At 40.7% G+C, this 22,698-nt stretch overlaps 1 protein-coding gene across 3 annotated transcripts in view; it reads right to left on the bottom strand.

The window, feature by feature from the left end:
• DYM (dymeclin) overlaps window positions 1-22,698 on the bottom strand; it is a 160,924-nt gene that overhangs the window by 99,124 nt on the left and 39,102 nt on the right. For all 3 annotated transcript variants that reach the window (XM_088653131.1, XM_088653132.1, XM_035100631.3), the window contains 3 exons: window positions 20,542-20,614; window positions 14,085-14,210; window positions 11,897-12,039 (listed from right to left, as the gene is read on the bottom strand). In XM_088653131.1, the coding sequence (XP_088509257.1) occupies window positions 11,897-12,039; window positions 14,085-14,210; window positions 20,542-20,614 (342 nt within the window). The remainder of the gene's footprint in view (window positions 1-11,896; window positions 12,040-14,084; window positions 14,211-20,541; window positions 20,615-22,698) is intronic.

Here is a 22,698-nt window from a genome sequence, read left to right as displayed (position 1 = left end):
GGATGACATTTGACCCAACTGCATTTCTTTTTAAGTTGGTTGCCTCATAATAAAAGCCTCTTCTGAGAATTCTTTTTTTAAAAAAACCAATAACCTTGAGAGGAAGAAATGTTTTTCAAAGTCAGTCATCAGCATGCTCGGTGGTGCTAAGTTCTACATAAATCACACACCCATTTTGAGGGAGGGGAGAGAATAACAAAAAAAGGAGAAAAAAATCTGTTTAGCTGAACTGTTACTGCTTTACTCAACCCATTTGTTGCAAGGCTCTCAATGTCAGTTCCGACTCAAGCCTGACCTTTTCAGCATCAAGAGAAGCATATTTAGCCTTTATTTTAACCTAGTTCCCAGCTAACAAACATATTTAAAAACTGTGTCTATCTTGATGAATGCTTTACTTGGAATTAACCTTTTCACCCAAAAGGCAGAAAACTGCATTCCAGGTATATGGGGTGTATTTCAAATACTGAGGTCCACTGTCATTTTCAATGCCAAGGAAAATCAACCCCACACCAAAAACTGTGTTATACCAGTAGGCAATTCATGCAACTGTGCTCATTTTGCAATTCATATATACTTGCTGTTGTGACTGCTGCTACTGTCTTTGTTGCTTCATCACTGCCTGAATCATCAATTATGTCTCTCCCCACCCCAATACTAAAGCCACTACATCACTCCTGCTGAACACAGACAGAGGGTGAAAGGAATTAGGCCCTCATTTGTAAACAGGCACAAGATTAGTATTTTTTTGGTGGTGATTGGAATGTTCATAGATATCTAAGCAGAGATGGGAGAAGTGGAAATCACAACCCTTCTAGGTAAGTGTGAAGAAGAGTAGGTCACTGACTTGAACATGAGGTAACACTGAGATACATTGATTTATCCATAATATCAACAGAGACCGTTACAGTGGATGCTTGGGTTGCGAACGTGATCCATGTGGGAGGCACGTTCGCAACCTGCAGTGCTGCGTCTGCGCATGTGCGGGTCACAATTTAGTGCTTCTGCGCATGCGCCGAAACCTGGAAGTAACCCGTTTGGGTACTTCCGGGTTCGGCGCAGGATGCAACCTGAAGCGTCTGTAACCCGAGGTATAACTGTATTTCTCAGGGTTTCCAGCTTTTTAAGCCCTCAAGGACTGTTTTATCTACTCCTCTTTGTCAGCCACAAAATCTGTTTGCATTCATCAGCTAATACAGAGAAGACTATTTGGTGAAGCCAGTGGAATGGGGGGGGGGGAAGCATGCGGAACTGTCCATCAATAACTTTATGGTGGACTAAATATACCTGCACTGGTCCACCTCCACCACCACACACACAAAAGACATTGCTTGAGGGGCTATTGCTGAATTGATAGTTAGTGTTGATGCAAAGCATCAGCCATTTACATAGTTTGATTTATCCTAGCCATCAAATGGATAAGCCAGCATGGAGATGGGTCTTTTTGGCAAATGTGTCCTCTCTTTAGAACTTGTTCTCAAGAACTGTTCACCTGATGTCATTATGATTGTCTTTAAGATGCTGGACTAAGTACATTCATGTTTGCCCATGCTAAATTAAACAGATGCATCTTTTTTTCATGAATTGCTTTTATTGTCATCGTTGGTGCTACTTTACACAAACAGTTGTATTTCCATTTTATTGTATTTTTAAAATACAATTGATATGATACTCTTTTGTACACCATTTGTAAGGTCAACCTGAAAAGCAGTATATAAAATACCATGAACAAAGGTGCTAGAAATACAGGAAACAGTACAATGCTAAGCATGCTTACTCAAACGTAAGTCCTACTGTGTGCAATAGGACTCACTTCCAGATCACATGTGTACTGGTTTGCAGACTTAAGAGTCTCTATCAGGATGCATATACGTGTATGCAATTATTTTTATTTTGTGTTGGGGGGCAGATAGGTGGTTGAGATTCTGCAGGATATCACAACATGTTATAGGGATTCCTCTATCAAGAAAGGGTTGGAAACCCCTGCAATAGACAGGTGGGATGGAAGAGAGGGAAAATGTCCAAGCTTAAAAAATGAACAGCAGTGGGTTCAGTAACGAACCCTGAGGATTCCTTTTAAATTTTAAGTTGCCCACTTAGCATAAATTCCCTATATCTACCTGTTGCATATTTTGAATTCTACACAATAGATTCTTTACAAAAACCAGAGAACAGAGATAAACTCACTACAAAGCATTTACAATAATGCCAGATTTTTATTTTTGGAAATGGAAGCATTATTTTTTTTCTGCAAATTAATCTATAATAATTTTAATAAAAGCAATAGATACGAAGATGCTTCAACCATCAGATCTACCCTTCCTCAAATTTTAACCCATAATGCTGAAACAAATATCAGTGCTGTATCTTGACAGCTTGCATAGTTTATGGTTTGTTCATTGCCAAAAAATCAATGGAGGGTACCAAATGTGATAATGTTAAAGGGTAATCTGGGGAGACTCTTGCTCAACCTTCTCAGACGCTCAGCCACAGGGGAGAGCCAATAAGGGGAAGTGCTCATCCATTGACTTTTCCAAGAAATTTATCAGTTTCCCTAAGGCCTCTTTTGCAGCATAAAGAAAGGTTATGTTGCCATCTCACTCTGGTTCACAAGTTTAAATTCCCATCGCAGCAACACCCAGAGAGTTTCCTGGTCCCTCAACTCATCTAATAGGAATGTAGCTGGCCTTCAATGGAGCTGGCCAATATAGTGAAATCCAGCTTCATTAACTATAATATTATCTGTATCATTGTGCAATGACACAGGAACTTTTACTAACTTTTGTTTGTTTGTGAATAGGTGATGTGTCATCATACTGGGAAGGATAAAGCTCATAGCTGGAAAAGTTCTGAAACCAAAAACAGATGTGCTTGGTTGCTATTAAAGCTCCAAAGATAAAAATACAAAAGGAAATATATTCTCTAAGAAGCTCCAATGACCTTTCTTGACTAGATGGTTCAAATAAAAGAGCTTAATGACCTAGGTCCCTAATATCTGAAAGACCACTGCTTCCCTACAGAATCTCTTGAGTGTTAAGATCAACAGAGGGGTTCCTCTTGGTAGTTCCACCGCCCTCAGTAGTTGGGTGCAGTGATGGCCTGGGATAGGGCATTCTCTGTGGCAGGTGATAGGTTGTACAATTCCCCCCCCCCCGTGTGCATCTGGCACCTTCAATATAGTTTCTGTTGTACACTGAAAATACGCCACTAATATATACTGGTCTTTAACCACAGAGATGTTTTCAGGACCCAACATATTCCTTTAAGTTGTTGAAACAGTTTCATATTGAATCTTAAATTGCTGTAAGCTGCAGTGAGACTTGATAGTGAAGGCCAGCTAATAAATTTAATAAATAATAGTAACATTAGAAGTAGCATATGCTCTCACACCAACTGTGATCAGTTTTCTCCTCGATAAATACCCAATAATGCTGCACACAACCATAGCAATGGTTAAGATCATCTAGGGACCATCCTAGTCAGCACCCCGCCCCCCAGCTAGATGGATTATCTTTATTAGCAGGGGCAATGCTATGTTATTATTCTGTTACCCTAACTCTGTTACTTCATATGATGATGATTGCAGGGTCTGGGTTGATTCATATGTGAAGAGGCAGTCCTTGGGGTATTGCAGTCCTTGGCTGTTTAAGGCTTTATAGGTCAAAACCAGCACTTTGAATTGGGCCCAGAAACTAACTGCCATCCAGTGTAGTCAGGCCAGTCTAATACGCTCAAACCATCTTCCCCCAGTGAGCAACCTAGCTGCCAAATTCTGCACCAGATACAGTTTCTGAACCGTCTTCAGACGCAGTTTCCAAAGACATCTTTGTGCTCCTGACCAAATGAGCCAGAGGCAAGAGCTTAAAGATTATTTCAGAAGTTTAATTACATCTTAGTAGAAAGCATGGCTGCAAAGGTACAAGGTTCCTTGCTATGGCACTGCACTGGGGAAATGATTCCCACCAGATGTTACATTGGTTCATCTGCCTTATACAGCGTTGTTCATGAGTTAGATGAGGAATTTGCTAAGTAACTGTGATTCCAAAGTCAACACAAGCAGGACCAGGCTGCCCTCTCCCGATTGCAAAGATGTAGCCACAGAACAGTGCCAAGCATCAGAGTTCAGAAGCTTGAAAACAACAGAGGATGCCATTGCAACAACAGCCCTCTGCAGACACCAAGAGTCAAACCTTCAAACAGATTTTCAACAATTCTTCATACACTCAGTCAAAATCACTGCAAAAACAACTTCAGAATGCAACAGAGGCAAGCGGGGGACAAGTAGAGTAAAGAAAAGGCTATTTTAAACAAAGACCTCTCTTTTATAACTGAAAATAATTAGGTGAGAAAAACCTCAAGATACCAGCTTCTCCAAAGCTGAAGCAGCACAGGGCATTTTTTAAAAACGGTGCCATCTTCACTATTGTGGCAATACTCTGAAGCAACACACTTCTCTTTTGCACACACTCTCCTATGCCTACCTACCTCTCTGCATGAAAAACACCCAGCCAAGGCCAACACCAGCACCTTAGGTAGCTGCCAGGGATACCATCTAGGATTGCCCACCACTCAGTCCTATGTCCCAGCTTTGCTAAAACAAAATCGAAGTCAGCATGCTGAGAAGTGCCAAGCGGCTAATCTAGCTGCCACTTAAATTTCCCACAATGCCCCAGAGTGACGCTATCCCCAGGGGCTTTGTAGGAAACTGAAATGATGACTACACTTGCCTGAGACCACCACCACAAAAAAACACCAGACCCACCAATGGAAAATAAAGCCCACTGAAGGGAACATTGTCAAGCAACCCCTCAAACCTGGAAAATATTCAAAGGTCATATAACAATTCTTTTGGGAAAAGCTCCAATACTGATGAGGCGCAGAAGCAGAATGGGGGCTCGAACTCTGCTGTGGCTGCTTAAATGCAGCTGAGAGACTTGGCGCGGCAGCAGGGATAGGCTGACGCAGAGGGCTGAATACGCCCCCCTGCTAGCGTGGGAACCGGCTCCTGGTTGCAACGCCTCCCCCCTCTGCAAAGAGGAGAGGTATTCCCAAACTTTTTGTCAAATGGACCACTTCAAAATTGCTGGTGGTTTTGGCACAAACCAGTGGTGAGTGGGGCCTGATGCAAAATGTGCAGACCAATGAATGTAATTTACCTTAGTACTGTAGGTAACATTTTAACTAGGCAAATGCCAGAGGTTTACACACATACCTCTCTGGCCTTCCAGGGTCCTTCTTCTCTCTTTCACAATCCCTTGCAGCCGAGTAAGATTGTCTTCCATGAACACGGTCTTAACAGTGAGTCTGTAAGTGACTGTTTAGGTCAATTCTGGATCCACACAGTGGGGACATAGGTTTCCGGGCAGGAGTTGATCATGGTAAGGGTTTGCCAAACATGCCTTCCTCTTAGCACATTTCTCCCTTTCGTCCTGAGTTTGAGCATCTTCAAAGTCCACAGCACCTTTGGAAAAGGCTGTTCTCCAAATGGAGTGCTCGCAGGCCAGTGTTTCCCAACTGTTGGTGTTTATACTATGTTTTTTTAGATTTGCCTTGAGAGAGTATTTAAACCTCTTTTGTTGACCACCAGCATTACTCTTTCAATTTTTAAGTTTGTAATAGAGTAGTTGCTTTGGAAGTTGATAATCAGGCATCTGAACAACATAACCAGTCCAATGAAGTTGATGTTGAAGAATCATTGCTTTGTCACTGGTGATCTTTGCTTCTTGTAGTACACTGGCATTAGTTCACCTGTCTCCCCAAGTGATATGTTGGAGACACTGCTGATGGAATCTTTCGAGGAGGTGGAGATGGCGTTTATAAGTGGTCCATGTTTCCCAAACATACAGTAAGGTTGGTAGTACAATAACTTTGTAAACAAGCATTTAGGTTTCCCACAAACACTCTGCACTTCAGTCAGGAGAAAGCTACACTCGCAGAGCTCAGGGGATGTTGGATTTCAGCATCAATGTCAGCCCTTGTGGAAAGATAACTAACTGCCCAGGTAGGAGAAGTGATTGACACTTTCCAATGTTACACCATTGAGTTGGATTTGTGGCACTGCAAAGGGGTTGTTTTGTGCTTGTTGGTGCAGCACTTTGGTTTTTTGAGTGATAGGCCAAGCTTTTCGTAAGCTTCCGCAAAGATATTTAGGATGGTTTGAAGGTCATCCTCTGAGCGTGTGCACACTACACCAGCATACTGAAGCTCTGTGATGGAAGTTATGGTAACCTTACTCTTCGCTTTCAGCCTACTCAAGTTAAAGCGCTTTCCATCTGTTCAATATATGATTTCTACCTCGGTGGGGGAGTTTCCCTTCGACAATGTGTAGGATCACGGCAATGAAAATAATAAATAGGGTTGGGGCGATAACACATCCCTGTTTAACACCTGATCCCACTGTGAATGGTTCACTTTGAGAGCCACTGTTATCTGCAATTGTTGCTGTCATATTATCATGGAGGAACCGAAGGATGTTCACAAATTTATCTGGGCGGCTGATTTTCAGGACAGTCCACAGGGCAGTATGATTTACAGTGTTGAAGACCTTAGGCCAATAAGTGCCATATACTGGCCAAGGAAACACTCCACCCAAGTAAAAACACTCAAGGCTGCCATGGCCAGGGGTGGGGGGCAGAATATGGTCTGGTGAGAGTTCAGAGGGTTAAACAGAGAGGCCTGGCCCCTGGGCATGGGCTTCTCCATCTCTGCAGTACACAATTCCTATCACTAGTCCTTCTTAATACAAACCAGGTGCATGGCATATGAAGGACTGTCCCAACTCTCAGCTGCAAGAGAAGTAATTCTCTCACAGTGCAATGGGGTCCTGAGAGAGGAGGCTCTGTTTCGGCTCTGCCCAAGATCTTGCATAAAAGGGGAAGAGGATATGGCTTGCAAAACTGGCAAAAAGGTTTAGACCAGCAGTGGCCTTATGTAAAACAGTGACAACCATTATTAATCAGTGCTTCTTCACCTTAATCACACTTTTTTCCAATAATGGCATTGCTCTTCCTCCAAATCAGTCACCCTGAACAAGACACTCAAGAAGTCAATAGATTCATGTGCCACAAGTCACCCTACTCTTGCCCAAATGTAGCAGCACAAAGCCCCAAATCAACTCATCTATAACCACCCAACTGGAAGGAGGCAATTAAATTTAATCCGTGACAGCTAAGTAGTTAGTTTTATCCACACACTGTTATTTTGCTAAGCACAGAAACACTATTTTAGTCTTGTTATAATTTGGCTGGGCAAACTTTCACAGAAAGAAGGAAAATGTTTTTGATGGCTTGTTCAAAAGGAAAAACAGCCATTTATCAGAGGTTACGTAAAAAAAAAAATCTTATACTTGTGTTGGAAACTCAAGCTTGGCAGAACATATTTCATTAGAGTTGGTTCTTTTTAAATGTTCACTGAAAAAATAATGTTGTTTGTTATAATCCCGTTAACAGCTTGGCCTAAATTAAAAGAAATAAATGTCAAAGTCGGAAACTTTCCTACATCCTTAACCCAGCCTTTATGTCTAAAAAAACAAATGGGACAAGTAAAAGAAAACTTCCCTCAACCTTCAGATCCAAAAAGGCAAATTAAGACAAATATCCTTACTTGCCATGGCTGTTGCCCAACTTCTGTCAGAACAGATTCCTTAATATTGACATCTGTTGCCATGTTGGTCCTAGAGAATTGGGAGGGGGGGGCAATTAAAATTACCATGCCCACAGGGAAGCTTCTGAAAAGCACTTTCCTGCTACAGCCCTCCATGCAGCAAGCACAGTGCTTCCAAGCATCCTTTCATCAGTCCAACTGTCTATACATCTCCATAGTGGGCGCTTCCAGAGATGTGCAAAGCTGGCATGGAGACATTGCATATGTTTGGGCAGATGCACAGGATCAGAGGCTTTTGAGTGTTACACCACACTCCAAGCTAAAGGATGCAATATTTGGGAATTAGATCTGCAGGATACAGTAAAAACTGTATATGAATGCAATACTTAAACATATGATTTCTAAATTATCAGAAAGTAAACATTTATTTATTCATGGCACTTACTGGCTGGCTTTCCAACAAAAAGTTGCCCAAAGCATTCTGAGGTTAAGAATTCCAAAATTCTTCCATGTGGTATGTCAGCTTTGAGACCACAAGGAAGCAGCTTACTCATGTTGCTTGGTTGCTACCTCAACATCAGAAGCCCATTTCTCTCAGAAGGGAAACACAAGCGTACAGTGTTTTCATTGGGGCAGAGCAAAAGTTGTGGGCAAATATTTTACAGCTGAAAACGTTTGGAAGGCCTGAAATTCCCGGAAGACCCCTAAAAATTTACTTTTCCCACTTCTGTTCTCCGCTCTTCTCAGATGCTGCTTTGATGATGATGGCACTTCCTGCAGACTACATTATCCAATCAGATATCATATACTGCCAGAGTTATAAGTTCCCATAGCAGAGGAACTCTGGCACAATGAAAACATCTTCAAACCAAATCAGAGTGAGGGCAATACTCTAAACAGCAGAAGATGTCCACCCCAATTTGCTTACCTCCTAATAACCACTGGAACAAAGAGAGGAACATGCTTCATAGAGGAATATTTTTTTCCATGAAAACACACCCTCCACTTTGACTCAGTGCTAATTGTTATCTTATCGTTTTAGAGAGCATGCCATTAAGGCAAGGATCCATAGGTTATTATTTAATGAATTAATTTATATCCCATGCTCCCTCCTGATGGCTGCAATGATTTAATGGCACTGTAACAGGACCAACCATACTTGTCAATTACCTGACATCACAATGACATCAGATGACGCAAAGCAATATTTTTTCTTTGTGGGCTCAGCTCAAGCTGCACCACCAGAGGAAGATCCTTTCCATTACCAAGCCAGTGATGTAAAAGAATATTTGTGCTTATAGCAAGCCCTGCTTGGGGAAGGGGTCAGCTGTGCTATGAGTTCCCTACTCAGAACTCCATAGCACAGCTATGCCCAGCAGGCATTCTGTCGCTGATCAGCACTGACAGCAAGTCTTGCTTGCCAAGGAATAACTAGGGGCAAACTTTAAGGTTCCCAATTGTCCACTGGCAGCTATACATCTAACTTGCTCCATGCCTAATATGACATTTGACGACAGGCATTGGGCAGGTGGACGGCTTGCAGAAGACACCCTTGCAGAGCAAACTGGGACCCATGCCAGACTAATAATGTTTGCATGCAGGAGGTTCCTCAACCCTGTCATGTGGGAACCTACCTGCTCAGGGATTTTTAAACAGAGATACTAGCAAATAGAGTTTGCAATTTAGCAGACTCAGATATGTTCTTGACTGGGAAAATAAACGCAAGGACTCACATAGTGAATGATCTGGGAATGCCCAATGCTGTAGCATTGTTGAAGTTGAGTGTGTGTGGATCTGACTGGTGCCTGGAAGGGGTACCACTGGGAAACCAACATAAGCTCCTCTGAACTTTCCGGGGAATAATAAATGTAAAAAATAAACCATGATTCAGATGTGTGAAGGGGGAATCCCTTTTGTGTGGCTTGTTCTATTTTCAAAGTTACATTCCAGGCTGACAAAGCAAATCCACATTCTCAATCCCATACATGCGTTGGATTGCTCTATGCTACAGCAGTAGCTAGAGTTCACGGTGCAAATTTTGAGCAGTATAAGCAAAAAGTGCATCGTCTTTCGGTTTTTCCAGTAATCAAGCTGCACTTGACTACCTCTACACCAAATCTCACCTTTCTTTATGTGGCAGAAATGCCTTAAACACTTTGATAAGCTTGCCAGAGAAATAATCCACTATCTAAAAAAGTAGGAGGGAAGAAATTCCTGTATTGTCAGGAACCTCTAAAAAGCCCGTCTGGAACAATTTAAGCAATTTATCAGTGATCTGAGAGAAAACAACTACTATTCAATGTCTGAAAGAACAGCATTAGCATGGCAAGTCAATACATGTTTGTAAATTCAACATAGCCCACAGAGGTTGTGGGAGGCTAGCTCTTTCCTTTCAGCTGTGTACTGTACACTTACTCCAAACAACAAAGAAATGCTCTTTTACTGCCTCCAAGAGGAGAATCAGGTGCACTGTCATGGGCTTGACTGAAAACTTTCCGAGCAAGTAAAAATGAGCCTACTTTTATTTAACGTGCTTGGCAAGGTAGCGCCAGCACAGATTTTACATATAAAAATAGATGCCTCTACATTACTAGATTACCCACTTCTTTGCAAAGGCTGACACCTGGCATTATAAGTCCCCAAATTCTATAGCTGATAAAAATGCATCTTTTAGAGTGGGACATATTGGCTGGCCCAAGGCACCCCGTTTCCCCCATCTGGATTTGGGCCAGAAAGAAAGGCAAGGTATGGGTGCATGGGGGGTAAGATGAAAGCACACACAATTTGTGACACTCCACATCATTGCTGATCAAGGGGCACATCTGTTAAGGCAACAGCCTTAGGTTTCCAATCAGATTTGTGAGATTTTAGCCAACAGGTGAAAGCCTTAATTCTGGTTATAGCAAGCAAGTGGGTTTTTTTTTTAAAAAATTATTGAATAATAATACAATTCCTAACAAAAGAAAAAATCTATACGCTCTAAGCACCCACGCATAAGCCACAGCCCTCTTCAACAAAACTTCTGCTGCCAAACTACAGGGTTTCCATTATCTGCCTTACACACAATAACAGTTTAATTCTAGTTGATGCAGATGTATCATGTTTGCATCACAGTACATTCAAGACACTTCACCAACTCTTTGTTGTTCTCTACTGGCTTGAGACAAGACAATAATGAAAACTGCTAGTATGTTTAAGATTAACATTTTGCTCACCGTGGGGTCCTTAGCAGGGAGGAAGTGCAGACAATCTGCTTTAATTGTTTTTGTTGCAGAAGAGTTACAGAAAGGGGAGTGGGGGGAGAGGAAATAAAATGCACATGAAAGCCTTCCTACCACACACAGTACTGTGGTTAGAACTTGTCAGCATTCCTTACAGACACAGAATTGATTCATGCTGAAAACGGATACCCAAAGAGGCAGGGCGTACCAAAAAGTGATTCCTATCAGAAGACAAGAGAAGGCAAATCTATTCACTTCAAAACTGAGAAAAAGAAGGCTGGGTAGTGTGCAATTATATGGCAGAGAAACTAAGCCGGTACCCAGTACTGAGACATGTAACTGCCGTGACAATGAAAATAACTGCCTGTACTTTGTACTTAATACAAAGATGTGGTACAAAAGTAGTTAGGACACTTCACATAACCAAAATTGAGAGTTTTAGTCTCACTTTGCATCTCCAGGTATGGGTCCATGATCCAGCAGGATGGAACAATCAGAGTGTTATCTGGACATATAATCAGACACACTTGTAACTATGCCCATGAGGCTTAACTTCAATGGCCTAGAGACAGATCGAGGAGAAATTACTTAGGTAACATACAGTACCAGTAGTCTGTGGAAACAGATAGTAATGAAGGGTACTACCTTTACCATCCAGTTCTTATAAAGGTCACACCAGTCTCAAAAGAACATATTTTAGAAGAATGTATATGTAAACGGAAGTGGAAGCACTGAAGGCAGCAACACAGAGAGATTCCAGATTTCCATGCCATCTAATTACTGCAAGGCTTTCCCCCACTCTTAGAAAAACCTACAGCACAATCCCTTGCACTCTGCACAGCTTAAGTCCTGGTCCACTTCCGTTTTTCCTCCTACCTCCATAAAAACAACATTCCTGAAGAAAAGCAAGGAAACCACAGTAGAATCAAACCCTCAAACAAGAAATGGACAAATACATAGGTAGCACCAGTACATAAAGACTTACTTGCCATTAATAATAAATAAATGGTTTTGTAATGCAATGTATGACAATGAGTTGTAACATAACAGAAAGCTAATAAAAATAAAAAACTCACTTGCTACACCCGATGCAATTCCATAAAGCAGCCCTCCTCCGTCTGACTCTGGCTGAAAGACATGTGTCCCTGGGGGAGGACTTCTCTCTTGTCTGATGAAGTTATATAGCAATGTTTTCACAAGTCTGCTGGTATACGGAAGACTGAAAATGCAAAACAGAGCCAGGAATCTAGAATGATTTCGGATGTTTAAATAATATTCAGATTTCTTTCTCTCACCATACTTCTCACTGGGATGGATGGCACTACTATGCAATTACATAAAATGCCAGGTTTAAAACAGATCCCCCCCCAATTGGCAGTGGGTCAGCAGGAGATACATGTGAGAGCATTGCAATCTAAATAACCATATAACTAGACATTTTTAAAGCCTCTATTTTGAAGGACACCCAACCCCCCCAATGCTTTCAAAGATGTGAAAATACGAACAACCTAGAGAGTCACACAAGTAAGCAAAACCAGGTTAAGGCTTCCTCTTTTCAAACAGCAGTCTTCCATGCCACATGGCAGACTGTTTTTGAAACAATTTATGGTGTGGTACGATGGGGGAGGGATTTGCTGAACAACAGGAAAATGCTGAAAATTTCAAAAAGCGTGCACAATTCTCTGGATCTGCTTGCCTGAAGTTGCTTTCTTAATCCTGGCAAGAGTGCTTACATTTACTTTTTGCAAAATACATAATAGTTAAGGTTGTCCAGGGACATTTAAAAATTCTAACTGGATTCATCACCACTCCATAAAGGAAGTGAAAACCTTGCAGTTGCCTTCCCCTCTGTTTTACATATTGGTCAATAATATCAATAATCAACTGAACTTGCACATGTCTCAACTGTTTAAATTGGAGGGAAACAGCAGAGATAACTTCATTTAGAGATGCAAAGGAGATACTGTCTGCTAGGATTCTATAAAGTCCTTTAGCTGAATGCAGTCTCAGACAACAGATTAGTTAAGTATGGTTTACATTTGACATTATCATCATCTTGATTTAAGCATAAAACTTCAAACTCCCCATCCCACGACTTATGCAGGATGCATTTATTCACAGAAAGGAAATAACCATCAGATTATATGCTTCCTTGACATATTGACCACACAAGAATATTTTTCTGGCATATGGTGTTGTGACTATGAGAGACTATATATTACTCTCTTCTCTGTGTTTCAGTGGTAAAAAAGAGGCATGTTCAACATAAATGAAGGCAAGCCACTAAATGTCTTTGGAAAAGCATTGCTGCTAATATTGTACAAGAGACACATGGTCGCACATGCACATGGGAGATTATCTACGTCTAGATTCAAATCCTCCTTACCCATCAAGATCACTGACTCACAACCCAACTTTCCTGCAAGGAGTTTCTCAAACACTTTTTGACATCGACCCTACCTTCTAAACACACTCCACCCCTGCAGAACCCCAATCTACAGTGGGATCCAGATATGAATAAATAAGTTATAGCTGTAAAGAAAATCTGAAAAAATCCTAGATAATCTGGGTGAGCATACAGGTCTCCTTGACTATCACCCCAAGGCTTTACATTTATTTTTTTTAAAAACCAGATTATTATTAAAATAAAATTCAGAAAGTGAGTCAGGACATTGCATTCTGTGCATAATTAATCAAAATCCTATTTAAAAAATAGAGGCTGGTCTATTTATTTGGAAAAGATGTTATGTATCCCAGGGTGTGGTGAGATTAGTTTTTCAGTAAAGCAGCTCGTCCTCCACAAAAGGGACAGGATCAATGGGTTCTGTACTTGCCTCTGATAATCCTCAACACCCAAGCCCCTAACCGCCGAAGGGTTTACCAGCTAACTGCCCACCACCCTACCCCACCCACAGGAGGTCCGCCACACAGTTTGAGAAAAGAATGCAGCAAACCCGGAAGTGTTTACTTTCGGGTTTTGCCACACGTGCATGCACAGAAGCGTTCTGTGCGCTTCGTGCATGCGCAGAAGCACTCTATTGTACTTTCGGGCATGCACAAAAGCCCCACTCTAATTATGGAGTTTTCGGGGTGCAAACGGCACCTCTGAGTTTTTAAGATTCAGTTCACTAGGACTTTGAGAGATACTCTGGTATCCCAACTAAATGAAAGCATTTTTCATATTGAAGCGGCAGATACAAGAACTTAGTGAACTCCAATAATGAAAACAATCTATATAGAAAGCAGCGTTGTGGTTTGACATACCATCGACCATGCATGAGGTATTTATGAATGATGCTTTCCCGCAGAATTTCCTTGTGGAACAGTTGGCAAGAGAGGAAAACAACAAAAGTCGTCACAGCTTCTAGAGAAATGCTGTATGTTATGTCTCTGCAAAGAAAAATAGTAAGAGGATTAATGAAAACCAATGAATATCTATTTGACAGCTGAATTTTTCGATTATGAGCAAATACTTTAAATTAATGTGTTTGCAATAAGCCTAGAGCAAGGAAGCCCTTGAGAATAAGAAAAGGGCCCCAGCTCCTGTCAACAATGTCACAGAAGCTCTTCCAGATGTATGAAATGAATCAAGAATACACTATTAAATACTGTCCTATTTCTAGCTCCCTCATTGCTTCCAACACTCACCACTCATCTTTTGTTTTAACAAATCAAATGGAACACTCCATGTATCATTTGTTTTTATTTATCACATTTACATTCCACCTTTCCTCCAAGAATTACAAGGTATCATACATTGTTCTCCCCCCGCCTCATTTTATCATCACAACTGTCCTATAAGGTAGATTCCACCATTTTATCCTGATTTTATGATCACAACTGGTAGATTTCACCAAGAGACCTTCATGGCCAAGTGGGATCTGAACTCCTGCAGAGATCTCTCGGACCCCAATCCAACCAACATTCTAACCACTACACAACACTCTCTAATGTATTTGTTTTGCTTTGTCTGAAATAAATAATAATAATAATAATAATAATAATAATATTTATACCCCGCCCATCTGGCTGGGTTTCCCCAGCCACTCTGGGCGGCTTCCAACAGAAAAATAAAACAATCGATTAAACATTAAAAGCCTCCCTAAGCAGGGCTGCCTTCAGATGTCTTCTAAAAATCTGGTAGCTGTTTTTCTCTTTGACATCTGATGGGAGAGCGTTCCACTGGGTGGGCGCCACTACCGAGAAGGCCCTCTGCCTGGTTCCCTAGGATGTATGAGGCTTCATTACTATTACTACTACAGTACTTACAAAACACCCACATTTAGCTAGAGCAGCAGTAAGCAACGTAGTGCCCCCTAGATGTTGTCAACAACTCTCATCAACCCCAATCATAGGCCATGCTAGCTATGGATGATGGGAGTTGCTACCACATTAGCTACCCCTGAGCTATACAGTGTGTGAGACAAGCTGCCGGCGCCAAAAATTATGTCCCTGTGTCACATTACCTCCCTGTAACATATAGGAGCATTTGCCCTGCCCTGTGCTGTGCCATTATTTCATGTGCTTCTCCACCCAACATCATTATCTGGCAGTGGCAGATGTGGAGACACAACATTTCCATGACTCACAGCAAGGGGAAAGTGATCCTACATGCAGTATAATGTGTACATGTGCATAATGTTTTGTTGTTGTTTAGTCGTGTCCGACTCTTTGTGACTCCATGGACCATAGCACGCCAGGCACTCCTGTCTTCCACTGCCTCCTGCAGTTTGGTCAGACTCATGTTGGTAGCTTCGAGAACACTGTCCAACCATCTCGCCCTCTGTCGTCCCGTTCTCCTTGTGCCCTCCATCTTTCTCAACATCAGGGTCTTTTCCAGGGAGTCTTCTCTTCTCATGAGGTGGCCAAAGTATTGGTGCCTCCGCTTCCGGATCTGTCCTTCCAGTGAGCACTCAGGGCTGATTTCCTTCAGAATGGATAGGTTTGATCTTCTTGCAGTCCATGGGACTCACAAGAGTCTCCTCCAGCACCATAATTCAAAAGCATCAAATCTTCGGCGATCAGCCATCTTTATGGTTCAGCTCTCACTTCCATGCATCACTACAGGGAAAACCATAGCTTTAACTATACAGACCTTTGTCGGCAAGGTGATGTCTCTGCTTTTTAAGATGCTGCCTAGGTTTGTTTAGCTCCAAACAAAAGATAAGGAATACCTTAGCAAAAGACAAGGAACACTAAGTATACTATTTAGAACATTTCTAAACTGCTCTAAACAGCTCAACATTAAAAAAAAAGTGATGTACCATATAAGTGTTCTCTTGAGAGGGAAAAAACGTATTATTCAAGAGATGTGTGACAAGCAAGTTTTTAAAGACAAAGGAATTGCCTCTGATGAAGAGTGTGTTGTACTTGAAACATGTTAGATATGACAAGAAATTGACATGTTTCTACTATTAAATAAAAGTTCTCTAGTATCTCATTTAAAAGAAATGCATCACAAATCTGTGTACCATCCTTGCACAGTTTTCTAGCCTCTCTTTTGAAATCTCTATCCTTGTGCTTTGGTCTTTAAAAGTCATCCCAGGCAGACAGGAGATGTGCAGAGAAAAACAGTTCCTATCCCATATGGCTAGGATGTTTGAATGACCAGTTCTTGTAGCCAGGGGCTCCCACCAATGAAATCAGGATAATCAGTTGGGTGCTGGTTCATTGGGAAAGACTCGCTCAGCCAACTCCCATTTAAAAAGAATTATTTGAATGTTATCCCAGCTAAGTAGGAGTTGCTCAAGAAGAAGTAACACATAACAGGTGTAACAAAAGAGTCCGTGAGATGTATAAATTGCTTTCTACTAATGTGTTTTCATGAACACCTGAGAGTATAAAAATATTATATGCAACATCATAAAGCGTCACCTTGCATTACTCACTTTTAAATAAACAAGTCTACTTGATTCTTATATTCATCATATAGAATACAGCATACAGAAGGGGTACATGTGTGGTTAATAATTTTCACTTTAGCCTGGATTTTCTGCTTTGCTGATATATGCTGCCAGGATGGCCAAGATGTTCAGGAAGGTATGCCTTTAGGGTGGTATTCAACTAAGTTTTACTCAGAGCAGACGTACTGAACTTCATGAATCTTGGTCATTTTCATTAATTTCAATGGATCTGCTCTTAGTTGCTTGCTGCCCATACACTGGCCCGCCTTACTTCTTTAAGCCATTCTAATTTCTTACACCTCAACTTTAACCCAGTTAACTTATTTCACTGGAAGCATTAATAGTTTTTTAATAAAAGAAATCACTAATTATGATTGTCAGAATCGGTTGTTCCACACTGCAAGCTTCAAATAATACAGGAACAGGGTTTGATTGCCATACTTCCTGAGGGTCTACCAGAAAAGGTGAAAGAGGAGTTGCCAAAGAGTATAGGTCAGTTTAGAACACTGCAGAGCAAGTTGAGTATCCAATTATCGGTTTCAGGGTACAAATACAAGAACTTAATGTGAACCTGATCTTTCCTCTTGGCATAGCTCTCAAAATTAACGCCCACTAATGGCAAACATGCATGCAAAGAATATACTAGTTACAGTCATCCATAAACGTTTTGGAAGCATCCCAATTTAATTTTTAAAAAAATAATAATTGAAAGCAACCGTGACCTCTTCTGCCACCCTCTTCTCCATGGAAAGAACAGGAAATATTTCCAGTTAATTCTCCCACCTCCACAGAACAGAAGGGAGTGCATTCAGAAGCTACCACACAGGGAATTAAGATGCCTTGTTTACGAGTCATTTCATGCCTCTGGGTAAACTTCAGATAGTCAGTATTTTGATTTCTAGTTCCTACTTACCATTATACTCAAATAACAAAAAAACCTTTCCGTTTAATATGTTGTGTGTTAAGGGTTTTCTGTTTTCTAACAACAAGCCACAGAACCTAACCCCACTACTGTACCACCATTTCTCATACTGGTGGAAAGCAAATCAACCAACTCACCCTTAATATGACTACAGCCCTACAATTCAACTGTAAATGTAAAAATTATCATATACTGTATAAGTGATGTGAAACATTCATTGAATTATTCTAAATGAAGGAGATATGCAAGCTTACACCAGTCATTGCATAACCACCATCCAAAAACCCCTCAAACAACCTACATGATTTTTCTGGACTTGATTTACTCAGACACAATAGCAAACCAGTGAATGATGCTTTGCTTTTATGAGATGAGCATGTTCTGTCATCTCCTTCCTTTACCTGAGATAGCAGACACTTCCTAAGAAGGTTAATGAAAAGACACATAAAGAGGGAAGTGCATTAAGATCAAGGTTGTTCATACTCATAGCAGCAAAAGCTAGGAAGAACTTCCTGACAGTAAGAGCTGTTCGGCAGTGGAATTTGCTACCAAGGAGTGTGGTGGAGTCTCCTTCCTTGGAGGTCTTTAAGCAGAGGCTTGACAGGCATATGTCAAGAATGCTTTGATGGTGTTTCCTGCTCGGCAGGGGGTTGGACTGGATGGCCCTTGTGGTCTCTTCCAACTCTATGATTCTATGGTTACATCTGAATCAATCACAGGTCATGTTCAAACATTATGCTAAACCATAATAATAATTTATCATTTATACCCCGCCCATCTGGCTGGGTTTCCCCAGCCACTCTGGGCAGCTTCCAACCAAATATTAAAAACAGTACAGCATCAAACATTAAAAACTTCCCTAAACAGGGCCACCTTCAGTTGTCTTCTGAAAGTAGAATAGTTACTTATTGCCTTGACATCTGCTGGGAGGGCGTTCCACAGGGCGGGTGCCACTACCGAGAAGGCCCTCTGTCTGGTTCCCTGTAACCTCGCTTCTCGCAATGAGGGAACCATAATTTAGATCAACATAAATGAGCTGAAATGAGACATAGAATGCCCCAGGCTTGCATGCTCCTCCTCCCTCTGCATAGCTGGGAGGCGTTCAGAAGCTCTCACTTCTGCTTTTAAAGTATTGTAAATTTGTCTTGATTTTCTTGTTTTATCTTTTTTGTAAACAGCTTTGAGGTTTTTGTTTGTACAACCAAGTGGTGTATAAATTTTATGAAATAAATAAGACTCCATGATTTCAAGCTGGCTTTTTCAAGCAAATCACAGTTAACATTAACCACATTTTGTCACACGGAAGTGGAAATGAAAGCTTCAGCAACACGGGATGAATTCAGGCCTAAGGTATGTTGCATTTCATTCACATAGAGCTACACTATCATTTAGTGTATATGTCATCTTATTAATGACCTAACAAAGCAGCTTTTGCAGTTGTAGGCTTAATTTCATCTGTTCAAGGTTTTGACACATGCCCTTTAAAAATATATAATTCGGCAGGGAGTCAACTAATGCCCATTAACCCGAGCAGGCAGAGCAGTTGTGAGATTTGAAAAGGTCAAAACTTTTTCTAAACATTTCCACTCCCCATCATCCTTAAGGGTCTTTAAAGTGTTGAGCAACCTTTTCTTTTAAAAATAAAATAAAAATCATTCCTAATTTTGACTGGCTGGCATTTTAAATATTACCTACACCCAGACAGCAGGGACAAATAAATAAAACAAATAAAAGCCTCAATGGTCTCTGACTTGTGCAGAAGTCATTCTCACTTCAATCGTAAGTGAGGTCTCTTAACGGAAGATGCTATTTCTTCCATTCCATATCACAGACTGCTTTGGACACTTATTTCAAAGGTCTCTCACTACCATGCCACGTTTTTTAGGGGATGATGTTGCTGCTGTTCAAGAAATGCATATCTTCTGCCCTTTGGGCTCCTGGAACTAGATTCATGCAACTCTGGTGATTGATTTTTATAGGGCTTGGCTGTGGTTTCAGACTGTTTTCAAATGGAGTGACTGGCTATCACTCGTCTCCATACGGCCGCAGGCTGCCTTCCAACAAAAAGAATGATTTATGAATGTGTATCTATTACTCCGTCCTTTCACCTCTCAGCATTTCCTCTAATCTGCCCCAGACAGAAGTATCAGTGTTCCAGGAAGTACCAACAATACCTCTTTGCATCATCAGAATCACTTCTCTAAATCATGCCACAAATTCATTAGACAGAAACTGCCCAAAAATTAATATAATGACGGCAGGACCATGTTTCATGACAGTGAGGTTTCCAAAGAAAACAGCTGTGCCTTTATCGGGATACTAAATGGCTAACCTCATTCCAAGTGAAAAAGAAAGCAGCAATGTGAAAAATGAAAAGGCTCCAACAGAGAAACATGAACTTCAACGGCTAATCTAAAAGAGACAGAAAACAAATTCTGCTGACATTTTTCAGGGCTGGACAGTACAAATACATAAAAATAAGGAGGTAGCTAAATGTGAGGCCAATTAAGATAGCCTCATAACAAACCCACCTTTAGAAGAAGAAAAAACACCAATTTAAACCAAAAGATTTGGAATAAAGAACGTACAAAAGGAAAGCAAAGAAAAATGCAACTTCGAAAGCAATGCAACAATGCAACTTTGAAATATTTTTAACACCCCCCTCCGCCCACAACAAGCAGAAACAAACACAGTGTGCTGAGGTACCAACAATGTGCACAACTGAGGCAGGAAGTGGATTGCTCCTGACATTTCAAACAGCTGTTGGTCCAAAAGAAATGTCACCATTTTATTTTTGTAAAACTATTATAAAATTGTTAGCTGGTTATTTTACTATATCTTCTCAGAAGGCAACTGAAACAGACATTCCATAACTTTTATCATGAAGTTTACTTACAAAAGAGGAATCTCGACAATTAGCTGAATGAGACAGCACAATAACTCTTCCATAAGGTCTTCACATTCTGATCCTGAAATAAAACAAAGAAAAGTACCATTGCTGGATATTTTGATACTGTATTAGCAATCTATTTTGTGTTCTCATTTTGTATTTTTATGTTGTGATATGCCCTGTGATCTTTGGATGAAGGGCTGTATACAAATGTAATTTCTAGTAAGAATAAGAATCATCTGTTTTTCCTCCTTCAGAGAAAATTTGTAATTTTCATCCTGATTCCCATTTACTGAAGTTCAAACTCACTGTACCCCTCATGAAAAGCCTTTTAAAAAATCTGCTCCAGAATGTAATGTTGAAATCTTTTGGGGGGGGGTGTCCTGTGAAATTCAAACAAAATTAAACTGAGCCTTCAGATTTTCACTCTTACTACTGGGAACAAACTAAAAGCACAGCAGTTCTAGGTTCTCTGGAAGGTGGTTAGAATCCTGTGTTTCAGTCGAATTATGTCTCAATGAAAGAATGGAAGGAACTGATGGGCAGGCAGACAGCAGAGAACGGGAGAGGAGAGAGAAGAGGGGTGAAATGAAGAGACTGAGAAGACAGATCAATTTTGCAATCCCTTGTGTGTCTTGCCTTTCACAACTACCCAAAGCAGGTGACTTTTATTCCTAGTCTACATATAGGGAATCTAGCCTAATTTGCCCAAATCTAAGCTTGTATTTGGGAGCAGCTGAACTCATCCTCAGACTCTGATCTATAAGACCAACACTCTAGCCACTGGTTCACATTAGTTCTCAATAATTAGTTATGCTTGCCAGTAATTCTTCAGACTTAAATATTGTAACACTTACATACAAATTTTTAAAAGTTACAAACTATACAGAAATTAAGGCTTTTTTGGGCTGTGTTCTGTACTGGTTTCATGCATCCCTGCGCTCTACTAGACTGAGAACCACAGATCTAGAGCAGCATGAGAAGCTCACCTAACTTTTAAGATATATAGCAGAGAAGTCTCCTGCCTCAGTTGAGCATTTCAAGAGAAATGAGAGGGCAAGCAGAAAATAAAAATTGGCATTCAAGAGATAAAAGTATGTTTTTCACTTAAAGTTTTCTGAATTGCACTGCATTTGTAGATAGATCAATTCATTCATCCATTGGCAGTCAAGCCCAAACCAAAGCATCGTTGCTCCTTTCTTGCAGTTGTCATTGTTGCTTAAGATTTTGTAAGAGACAGATGGCATGAGAGAAAGGAAGCGAAAATCAACAATAAATAGAGGAGAGAGAGAGAGAGAGAAAGAGAGAAAGAGAGAGAGAGAGAGAGAGAAAGAAAGAAAGAAAGAAAGAAAGAAAGAAAGAAAGAAAGAAAGAAAGAAAGAAAGAAAGCGAAGCAACATATACAAGGCAAAATTTAAAGTGGGTCCTATGTTTCTGTTTGGGGTTAGAGGCACTGGGTCTCAAAGGTTAAAGACTACGAAGCTTAGTTACCTTAATGGGCAAAACAGACCAACTGAGACACAATTAACAATTCTTTCAATTTAGTGCATCCTCACAAAATTACTATCAGCATTGCACAGCTGAGAAAATAAGTAGTGGGAAGTGGGTTTTCCCCTGAAATACAGTCATTAAGCAAAAACGTTAAAATGTAATTGCCTTCATAGGGTCCAAATGCAACAAGAATCTTCCCCCACTTCCATTATGTTTACTTGGGGACATGCCAGCCATTTGCATCCACAAATATACATATGTTTTGAGAGAATTTTGTAAACCATGAGTGCATAGAACTGGCACAAAGGGACATCATGTGCCATCATCATTAAAGTCTCAGCATTCCAAATGAGGAAATTATCTCACTTTTATAGAGGGGTAAACCAAAGCAGGAAACAATCAGCTGGCAGAAGATCACAGTGAAGCAGAGATCACCACCGAGAAGGAACTCCAATTTCCTGGCTTCTGGTTCCCTGCTCCTAACCAACAGACCACACACAAGCACCTTCTTTTTTTAAAGATGTCATGCTGTCTATTAAACAAAGCAATTAAATGCCACTTTCTTCAACCAACATACAGTACTGCTTAAAAAATTACTGTCTTCATTAGCATGAATGGGACCAGCTCTAAGGTTTTGTCTGACATACTAATGTGCAGTCAGGGTCTTGATAA

Source organism: Zootoca vivipara, chromosome 10 (genome assembly GCF_965207765.1).
Source record: "Zootoca vivipara chromosome 10, rZooViv2.hap1.1, whole genome shotgun sequence".
Lineage (NCBI taxonomy): Eukaryota > Metazoa > Chordata > Lepidosauria > Squamata > Lacertidae > Zootoca > Zootoca vivipara.
Note: the sequence above shows the minus strand (reverse complement) of the source record. Positions and strands in the feature narration are given on the sequence as shown.